The sequence below is a fragment of the Nilaparvata lugens genome, chromosome 10 (assembly GCF_014356525.2).
Source record: "Nilaparvata lugens isolate BPH chromosome 10, ASM1435652v1, whole genome shotgun sequence".
Taxonomy (NCBI): Eukaryota; Metazoa; Arthropoda; class Insecta; order Hemiptera; family Delphacidae; genus Nilaparvata; species Nilaparvata lugens.
This window is the reverse complement of record NC_052513.1, coordinates 26,589,400-26,600,451: the sequence shown is the minus strand read 5'-3', so window position 1 is coordinate 26,600,451 and position 11,052 is coordinate 26,589,400. Positions and strand designations below refer to the sequence as shown.

General features: G+C 32.1%; 1 protein-coding gene across 1 annotated transcript in view; it reads left to right on the top strand.

The window, feature by feature from the left end:
• The first annotated feature begins 9,684 nt into the window (after positions 1-9,684).
• LOC111062079 overlaps positions 9,685-11,052 on the top strand; it is a 353,400-nt gene continuing 352,032 nt past the window's right edge. Inside the window, exon 1 of the mRNA XM_039437063.1 lies at positions 9,685-10,015. Coding sequence (XP_039292997.1) covers positions 9,978-10,015 — 38 coding nt within the window. The 5' untranslated portion in view covers positions 9,685-9,977. The remainder of the gene's footprint in view (positions 10,016-11,052) is intronic.

The following is an 11,052-nucleotide window of genomic DNA, read 5'->3' as shown; positions in this document are numbered from 1 at the left end:
ACCGACTAACATCCATTATAGAGGTTTATTTCATCGTTCATTTTATATTACACTGCACCGACCTGCGTCTATTAATCTTGATGTGATGCTCTAAGCAAGAGTTAGTTGTACTTGATCTACATTATGACCTTTGGCTATACACTATAGCAGCTAGCATCGATGCGCTATTTAATATGTTTTATAGTTGTATTTTATGGTTGAACTAATGTTTTATCGATGCTTTAGTACGGGATCTTCTTGAGTACAGGATGAGTCTTGTGGTTTCTGGAAAATTGTTTATGGTCGGAGTTCTAGTAGAGGATTGGCGCAGATTTTTAAATGTCAATAGAATTATTAGGCCTACCTATTTAATTTATTTCTGTGATAGTTTTCAATTTTGAATAAATTTCAATATGTTCAATATATGAATTAAATATTAATAAATAACAATTAATGTTTTTAAAATTGTTGAGTTTACAGTATATAATTTTGCTCCTCCCAAACTGATCTAAAAAAAAAATGAAAACTAGCATGTTTGAATATTCACAAACTTGTTTTTACATACTTTTATTTTAGTGACTTAGAGGAATAAAATAATCTCAAAATAGATTATTAATTCATAATACAATGCATATGAGAATCAAATATGATGTTAATAACTATTGGCATCAAAGATTATACATTATTTTTAATTCTAGTATCAAATAATAGGCTATATATTTCATCTCCTAAGAAATATGAATTTTTGATTATGGTATCTATTAGCTAAATAAATGCGTGTTTTCATACTTTTTCCAATTCTTCATATTGTCTTATTATATTTTATATTTAACATCAACATTTATACAGTACATATTTATAGAATTATTACAATCATACACTACTGGCATTATTCGGAATTCAATTATTTTAAAATTTATACAGTACTCATTTATCCATTCATCTGTGTATAATGACTGGAATAGAATTTGAATTTCTATTATAATAAGAATTATTCTAAAACCCACTGTTTGAGAATTACAAGTTCTTTGTGGTGTGTTTTGCAATAATTTAATTTTATGGAAAAGAAATAATGGATTGTTTCCCAACTCTCCGGTAATAGGTTATGGTAATATTTAGAAGATTTTTTCACAACTCAAAACAACTCAAAATCTGTGAGTTTTTGTATTTTTTGACAAAAAACATTGCTTTGGCATTATTTTAGCACTCATAGGAAAACTTACAGCACCAATCTTCTGAAACTCATTTTGCAAAACACTATAGATAATTTTCTCCACTGCAGTGTACAACACCAGTAATTTCACACTCCAGACCATAAAATTTCACTTGCAAAATTTCAAAAATATTCCAAGCTAAAAATATAGATTATGCAGTATTAAATTTTGAACGCTCCAGTACTCAAGTGTTTTCAATGAGGTCCGCACCCTCACTATAACAACTGAAGTGGTCCTTCAAAAAAAGTATTTTAGAAGATTTATGTTCGCATACATTATAATATATTCGTTCAACCTACCTTTTAAAAAACATTGTGCCGGTCTCCTTATATGGACTAGCCTGAGGCTAAGTTCATTATTGAAATGTTAAACAAGAGTACCAACTTGAAAAGCATTACACCAAATTATTCTGCCGGCTATATAGAGATGAAGATACGTATACTAAGATTCACTTCAAACTTTCAGCATATGTTGAATGGGGAGCATTGATATGTTCTTATAATGAATGCTGACAGTATGAAGTGAATCTCAGTGAAGTTGTGTTTATTGTGCTCCGTTGGTAATTAATTTCGGTAACATAAATCAACCATTAAAAAAGTTCTGTTCATCGATGGTGGTACTATTTTCTTGTCTCGATGTTTAAGAAGAGATTAGGCCATCATTGAAATTTTTAATTTTTTCTGATGACTGCCTGGATAAGTTGTGTTTTTCATTGAGGTTGTTGTTGTCCAAGGAAAACATCTGGTCGTGATTTTTTTGAAAATTGTTTGAAGGACAACAATAAAGAGGGCCCCATGTTAATTAAATTCACAAAGCTGTCAATAAATTATTTCTGTATTTTAAGTGAGTTACCAGTTGACATCTGATATCAAAGAAATAAACAATTGGATTGCGTGTGGAACCAACAGATCCCAGTAGTGTTATTTTTTCAACATAATGATTCTAAAGCCTTCATATTCTTCTATAAATAAATAAACAGTATATTCTCCAGCATATTTTGGAATAAGTTTAGCCTATAATGGCATCAATTATTATTACAATCATGATTTATATTTTTGATAAATACGATTTAATCAGAAAATTATTCCATGATTATATTAAGAAGAGAATGTTATTGCTACTGCTAATTATCCATTTAATATTATTTGATTTTGGGTGTTTTCCAGCAATGTGATCTTCTTAATGAAACTCATTCTAATTTATTTAATACGGTTTGGAAATGGTGAAATTAGTTGTTATTGTGTTTTATATGAAAAAAAAATTGAAAACAAAATGGTAATATGTGATTTTCAAACAAATCAAGTATCTCTATTGAAATACCTTAGTAGAAATTATTGAATATTCTATCATTATTGCAGACATAGAATGTAAAACACTCTAATTACAATAATGCACTTGTATTATTACAATACTGTAATTGAGGCTATTTAGAACCAAAAAGAGCAATCTCCATTTTAGTAAATTTTTCAGTAAAAGCAAATTTTCTGTTCTCCAATTTGTAATGGATAAGGGGTGTGAAAGGAGTATAAGAGGTGAGTTTCTTATTGTTATGTTATAATTTTAAAAATTTTATAATTTGGACTGAAATTTTTGTGGACATCTAGAAGATATAACCTCATTTTGGACTTTTAATGTTACCTAAATTTGGGAGAGAAATAGAACAAGATATTCTTAGTTTTTCTCTCCCGATCTGTGCTTCATTGTAAAAAAGGATAAAGAATAAAGAATGGAAAAACAACATTTTAACGAATAAGACAGTAGAATTTAAGATTTTTAGTAAAAAAATGGGAGACTGCTCTTTCTAGTATAAAATATTTTTTATAGTGGATATATATTGAAATGGACATAACCTATGTATAATATTTGGACAATTTGAAACTAAATTAGGAAATTGGAAAAGTTTTAGGCAATAGCCTGTTTTTTCTTTTTCGATCATTGTATCGTTTGTGCTAATCAAATAAATAAATAAATATTGTCTTTTTTGGTTCCAACATACTTGGATATCGTCTTTTTTGCTCAAATCTCCACCATTATCAACTTGATTATAATAGTTTATCATAATTATCATAGATTGAAGGAGATGTTATGACTGAAGTCTAAAACTAACATCACGTCTATCAATCAAAGTTTAATAAAATTGTATTTCAGTTTGGTTCCGTACTTACTGTATGTTTGTCTTATTTACTGGTCAGCTCAAATTTCTCCACCTATTACTATATATTTTTAACTCAACAAACAATCAATTCTCATTTGACCGGAGCTCGGAGCTGCAATCAATCAAGCTGCACAATTAGTATCTTTTGGAAAAGAAAAATGTCAGGAATTTGTTCAGTCTAGTTTGGCGCTAATCCAAAAGAAGATGCAAATGAGGAAGATTTTGATGAAATAAGAAGAGGAAGAAGAAGAAGAAGAAAATGGTCAAGTGTATTAGGAGAGAATTAGTGAGATGCCTAGGGGTCAAGGTTGCCTAGAGTGAGATTCACGTCAAACTGTCAGCATTGTTTGAATGGGAAGCATTGATGTTAGCAATGACAAATGCTGACAGATTAAGGTGACTCTCACTATAGCTAGTGAACCTTGTAATGGCACAGACAAAAAGGCATCTGTTTTATGCACTAAATATAATACATTGAAAAAACTGCAAATTCTATCTATATATAATATTCTGTGTACCCTGTACCGTGACTTCTCTCAGCCACACTTCATCAGTCTCTGTTTTTTCTCCTTGTCTTTCTTCCTTGCTTGTCCTTTTTCTCTCTTTGTCTCACTTCCTCTGGGCGTTTCCTACTCTGCGACCTGCTCTGCGAGACAAAATGAATGAGATTCTAGCCGAGGATCAAGTTCACCACTAACGTCAACATACAGTCGGTCAGTTGAACTGAGTTTTTATTGCTCTAGGGTCGGTTTATTTGTAGTTGAATTCTCCCAGTTCATAGATTATTTGTTTTGAAGCAGATGTCATGACAAGTAACTGTTTGCACCATGATTTTTTGCTTTTACACCATGTCAATCTTTAAGAGTTTAAGAAGTGGCAGGTTCAATTTTAATGATAAGTGGAGATTAAATTAATGGTAGAACTATTATTAAATTAACTGTGATAAGTCGAATATTTTATTTTAATATTGATAATAAGAAATAATGTTATTGTTGTAATAATTTGGTTAGAAATTATTGAGAAAAAATACATAGACGATTATTTACAACTTACTGTACTGACTTATTAGGCTAGTTACACACACATCGATTTTTGGTCGTACGATATTTTGTCGTCACTATGAATTCTATGAGATTAAACGGAACTTGGCAAACATCATATGTTTGAAATCATCTGTTCAATCTAATAGAATTTATAAGGACGGTAAAATATCGTACGACCAAAAATCGATGTGTATGTAACTAGCCTAATTATTGATACTTATTACAGTATTACAGTATTAGCAGCGCAAGCCTACTTATTCAAAAAAAAGTTAACAAAATCCTATATAGAACATGAAAAAATTGACTTTATACTGAAGTAGAAGTGTAGAAAACACAGCCACCTCTAATACAGGTGCATTAGAGGTGGCTATGGTAGAACTCATATGAATTGATAGTGCGGTGGAGTCACACATTCAATCTATAATTTTGTCACATGACCAATAACTTCACAGTTTACCCAATAGAAATGCATTTACTAACCGTAAAGTTCCAGATTAGATTTTTTCACTTTTTCGTTTTATTATAATGGTTAAATCATCGAATAAGTCAGTGAATACTGCAACTGAATACGAATGCATTATAATACCTGAGGCTGCAAACGAGGATGTATATGAGACGGTTCGAAAGGTGTGTTCCGCGCTCGACGTTAATATCTCGCGAGATAGGATTGATGTGTGTCATCGACTGGGGAAACAGAAAGACGAGAAACGTCCCGCAGGAATTATTGTGAAGTTTGTCAGAAGAGAGGACAAATTTTCAGTAATAGGAAAAAGGAAGATTAAGCGGAACTTGTCTACTCAGGACCTCGGTTTCCAACAGAAACCCCCGGCTCCGGTCTACATCAATGAGAGTCTCAGTCCAGGAAGGAGAAAGATATACGCTGCTGCCAGGGACGCAAAGAAGAGTAAGAACTACGCTTATCTATGGGTGGACAAGGGAAGGATCTTCATGAGGAAAGAGCAGGGTAAACCATGTGTGAAAATTTCTTCGTTGAGTGATCTTGAAAAATTGTGACTTTCTTGTTCTATAGTAGTGCCTTTCAACCAGGAAATACTAATGACTACCTTTATATTATCCTTTTTGAAATCCGATTTTCCAGTAGGCCTACTGTCACTGCCAACGTTTTTGAAATCTACTTGTACGGTGATTCGTTTCCTTGTAATCAATCTTCATCCTCTCATGTTTATATTTTGTCATTGTGTTGAAAATTGTTCAATTTTCAGTCTCTTGGTCATCCCAAATGTTCTTTTATATTACACTAGAAGAGAGTGTCTTTTTTCGATATACTTGAGTCAAATTCTTTAATATTGAGTATAATAATGCCCGATACAAATATAAGTTTCACTATTGTTGCTATTTACCGATCTCCCTCTTCAAACTTGCAGATTTTCCTAGATAGCCTCAGGGATTGTATTGCTTTTTTGAATCATATAAATTGCCAGAATATAATAATTACTGGTGATATAAATCTTGATATAAACCAAAACACGAACACTGTAAGTGAGTATTTCGATATTCTTTTATCGAATGGATTCAAATCTTTTATCAACAAACCCACTCGTGAGTCAAACGGATCAAATTCGTGCATTGATCATATTTTCTACAAAAAAACATCTTTTAATCATAAATACATTATCGGGTCGATAATGAAAACAAGTATTACCGACCACTACTTAACATGCATTAATCTCTGTCTTGACGAGAATAGAAAAGAAACAAATCCAAGTGTACATTTAAAAAAATCTATAAATTTCATTGAATTAATGAGGAATCTTAAGAATTATAACTGGACTGACTTATACTCACAGCTTGAATCAAATGTCGATGATGCGGTTGATATCTTTGTCAATACATTAATCAAAGAGATAGATAGGGCGACTCAGATAAAAACAGTAGCAAATAGACTTAAACCACTCAAGCCCTGGATAACGACCGGACTCATTAAATCAATAAGAAAGCGCGATACAATGCACCGAGCACTGAAAAAACAACCTTTAAACTCCGTTCTTAAATCTCAATACGCAAATTATAGAAACCTTTTAAATAACCTACTAAGAAAAACAAAATATGACTACTACAATAATAAATTGCGTCAATGTAGAGGAAACTCTAAAAAAACATGGGAATGTATTAATGACCTGTTAAATGCTAAAAAAGTTAAAAAAATACCCAGCATAGATGCAGAAGTTTTAAACCATCATTTTTCGAATGTAGGCCAATTGTATGCGGATAAAATAATGAATGAAAATCCAAGGGCACGAACTCATATTGATTCGATAATCCCTCTACATAATTCCTTTTATTTGACTGAGACGGATAATAATGAAATATTGGACACAATAATGTCTCTGAAAAGTAATTCTTCTCCTGGAGTTGATAATTTGAGTCCAGTATGCCTGAAAAGAGTGGCTACTCACATCTTGAATCCTCTCAGAATTATCATAAATAAATGTTTTCTCATAGGTCATTTTCCAAAACAATTTAAAGTGGCCAAAGTAGTGCCTCTTCATAAGTCAGGTGATTCAACAAATCCTACAAACTATCGCCCAATAAGCTTGATAAATAATCTGGCTAAAGTTATGGAAAAAATAATTAAAAAAAGACTTGTAAGCTACTTGGACAAATTTAATATTATAAATATAAATCAGTATGGGTTTAAAACTAAAAAATCGACAGAAGATGCTATAACTCAGTTACTCGAGATAATAATAGATAATTTTAATAATAGAAAGAAAACCTTAACTACTTTTTTAGACTTGGCAAAAGCCTTTGATACCGTATCGCAGTCTAGACTCTTGGAAAAGATGGAACACCTAGGAATTAGAGGCTCACCACTTACATTGTTCAACAGCTACCTATCGGATCGTCATCAACTGCTAACTCTAAATAATGTTACTAGTAATAAAAAACTCACAGAATATGGCTTGCCACAGGGAACAGTTCTTTCTCCGATTCTATTTCAGATCTATATAAATGACCTGCTCAAACTGGATATTGATCATTGCAATATTATATCATTTGCTGATGATACCGCGTTAACTTTTACTGGCCATTCTTGGGAAGAGGTGAAACAAGTGGCAGAGAGTGGTCTGAAGGTAGCAAAATCATGGCTTAATGAACACCTGTTAACTTTAAATACTGACAAAAGCGTCTTTATGACTTTTTCACCTACTGCCGCAACACAACCTCAGGCATTGGAAAGCATTAAAATACACAGAGTTGACTGTAATAATCAGAGTCTTAGAGACTTTTGTCCTTGTCCAGAGATCCATAAGAAAGAGCAAGTAAAATATCTAGGGATTCTGATAGATCCTCATCTCAGGTGGGACACTCATATCAATAATATGTGCTTAAAACTTAAATACCTAATATATAAATTTTATCAAATTAGACAACTGAATAACTTGGAAATTACAAAATTAATTTACTTCTCATATGCACAATCGGTTATACAATATGGTATACGGGCTTGGGGTGGGGCTTTGGATACACATTTCAAAAAGCTATTTATAATTCAAAAATATATAATTAAAACGATGCTAGGCAAGCCCAGACGTTATCCCACCTGTGATCTATTCAATGATTTTAAAGTGTTAACCGTTCGACAGCTCTACATAAAAAACCTAATATTTTACATAAAAAACAATAAACATAAATTTAATAAGCGTGTAACCGGTTCCAACTTGAACTTACGCCCTACTAGAGACATATTTCAGCAAAATAGAATGGACTTAAATGTGAGTAGGAGACAATTTTCTTACGTCTCTCAGAGGCTGATAAATTTAATCCCGACTAAATTTATAGAAAATATGAGCGGTAGCAGAAAGCTCAGGAATGAAATTGAGGAGTGGATATGTGGGTTTGACATTGAGGAGGAAATATTCTAGGGGCCAACAAATCCTTTCTTTAGAATAAGGTATCATACATTTCTCGTTGCTCTTTTTTCCCATCTTTTCGGGACGCTTGTCACTGTTTTTGACTTTTACTAGACTTTCTTCATTTTTTTTCTCCGCGTAAATCGGTTTTATTGAATTAATAGTATTTCTCCCTCAGTATTTCCTTGTAGTATTTTGTACTAAATTTAACTTTTGCCTTTATCTGTTACTTTACTGATGCTCAATTTTGACTGGTTTTAGACTCAATTGTAAAAAATTTGACTGGTGACAGAGGTTTATTTATTTATTCATTTTTTTATTTATTCTTTTTATGTTATATATTTATTGTATAGATGTTTGGGTACTTCAGGAAATTAAATTTTATTTGTTTTTTTTTCAGGTTTTATTATTATTTATTTTTTGTTTTTTACTATTGCTCTAATTCTGTTGGTGTGAAATTGCAAAAAGACTTTTTTATTTTTTATTTTAGTTACCAAAATCAAGTGACTGTCTCGTTCATATTATAATGTACAATAACAATAGTGTAGAACTTCAATCACAGCTGTTAAGCTACTGAAGTTCTTTTCTTTTTTCCATCATGATACTGTTTCTTTATAATGATTGCATTGTAAAAATATTTGTAAAATATGTCAGTGTTGTGAATAAAATTTCAATTTCAATTTCAATTTCAATTATACGATTTATTGGAGGACTTCAAATTCAAAACTATGATAATGTTTTATTTTTTCTCTTAATTTTTGCCGTTCAAAGGTATTAGTACTTGAAGTTGAGTGGACTGAATTTTAAAATCAGGAACAATATTGAATTTCCTACCTATTGATCTAATAGGAGGAAGTTTTTCATAGGTAGCCTATTCGAAAATAAATCTTGAAGTTTCTAACATTACAACGTTTATGATAATAATTCATCACTTTTTGGTCTTTTCAAAATAAAAAAGTATGAGGAGCTTGAGGATGATTTGGAATATGATCACTAGAAAAATAAGTGCCTGCATTGTCCCAAGCTTTTATTCCATTTTGCAACACCCCAATGTAGTTCATTCAATTATTGTGACCCTCTGCTCTTATCGCTATCACAACTGCACGTGTCAGTGCCTATATAGCCTAACCCGTGTAAACGGAATTCTTCTCAGCATATTTCGATTGTGTCTATTTTCTTTGCTTTTATCTTCAGTTCTATTTTAAGTACTTGCTTTCAGTTTCAAATTGGCACTCGAAGCAAAAAGATTCTCGGTAAAAGATCATTGATAATTTTGAAGCCAAGATTTGTCAGTCAAACGGCCCGGGTCTTCTCTCAGCTGGCAGGCTGATCGATTAGTGTGTGACGTCACACGAAGCGAACCGAACTTGACCGAAGATTGCCGAACGAGTCTGTGAATAGAACCGAGCTCCGAAATTTTGTCAGTTGAATCTCAGACCGGTTCGTGAGTGGTGAGTGTATTCGCGTTGTTCATGTCGTACATTTTATAATGTAGCCGAATTCTAATTTGTGAATCGCGTATTGATAAGGTTCAATTCAGTCCCTTACGTACATTTCCTTATGGAAATGGGGTTACGTTGTTGACTCTGCTAGTGTTATCTACATGGATTATGTGGTGGTAATTTGTTTTACCTTGTGATTTTTTGTGTATCTACTGGATTTTATCTGGTTCATTTTCGACTGGTGCTGTATTTTGCTGGCCTTCTTCCTCATGTTGGGGGTTTTGAAAAGGCGTTGGAAACCCAAAAGGTGAGTGGAAAGAACCAAAAACACTCCATAAAATACAAAATTCCATACAATTCCAAGTAATAAGCTGCATAGTTGAGTGCCTCAATGCCAAAAACCAGTTTGTAACAACGCAGGTCTTCCTCATCGATTCTTATCAGTTGTCATTTAAGGTGTTCATTTCATTTGCAAAGAATGAGATCAACAAATTACTTAGAACTTTTCAAGGTGTCGAGGCTCATACAATACAAATTTCAAGAAATGAAACCTGGTATCAGCACGTGTTGTAGGTTGTAAACTTCCTCATCTTCCATATCAATTTTTTATACCCTATCTCAAAACGTTGATTATCTTCTCAGTCTTACCGTACCTGTTCTACTTGAGTCATTTTTCATGGGTTATCAGGTGAAACAAAGAACTAGAATGGCATCTTAGCAGCGATTTTTTATTAGATCTACTTCGGTTCTGCAAGTTATACTTTTTCATAATTGAATTCGTAATGAGCTACAATCTACTGTAGGTACCTGCTTCATGGCAGCCATATTTAAATTTTTGATATGTTCAATCTTATCGGTAACATTCAGTACCTGGTACCTTCCACCTTGATTCCCAACTTTCGCACATCAAAATCTGATTTCAGAATGTGTTTATTGTTATAATTGTGGTATTTGTTATTTTCCCCTTAGTCAAGATAGCTAGTTTTCAAAAAATGCTTTTGTAAGCAACAGGTAATTTAACTGTAATTTTGCTTATTTTAGAATATCAAGTAAATTAAGAAATTAGCTTTGAATTTGAGTGTACGTACTGTGAGTAGGCTACACTATCTATCTCACCTGTAATATTTTTCATTGCTCGTCAATTATATTTTATACTTTATATACATATAAATTAAAAGCTATGCTCATTATCAATTGGAAATTTAATTGTTATCTGTAGTTTTAAGAAAATTATAGATGAAATTACCTAAACTGACTGGTGACTCAACATTGATGATAGAATATTGAGCTATATTTTTTCTTAAATTCTATTCAAGTTTCTGAAATGGATCTATATTTTATTAT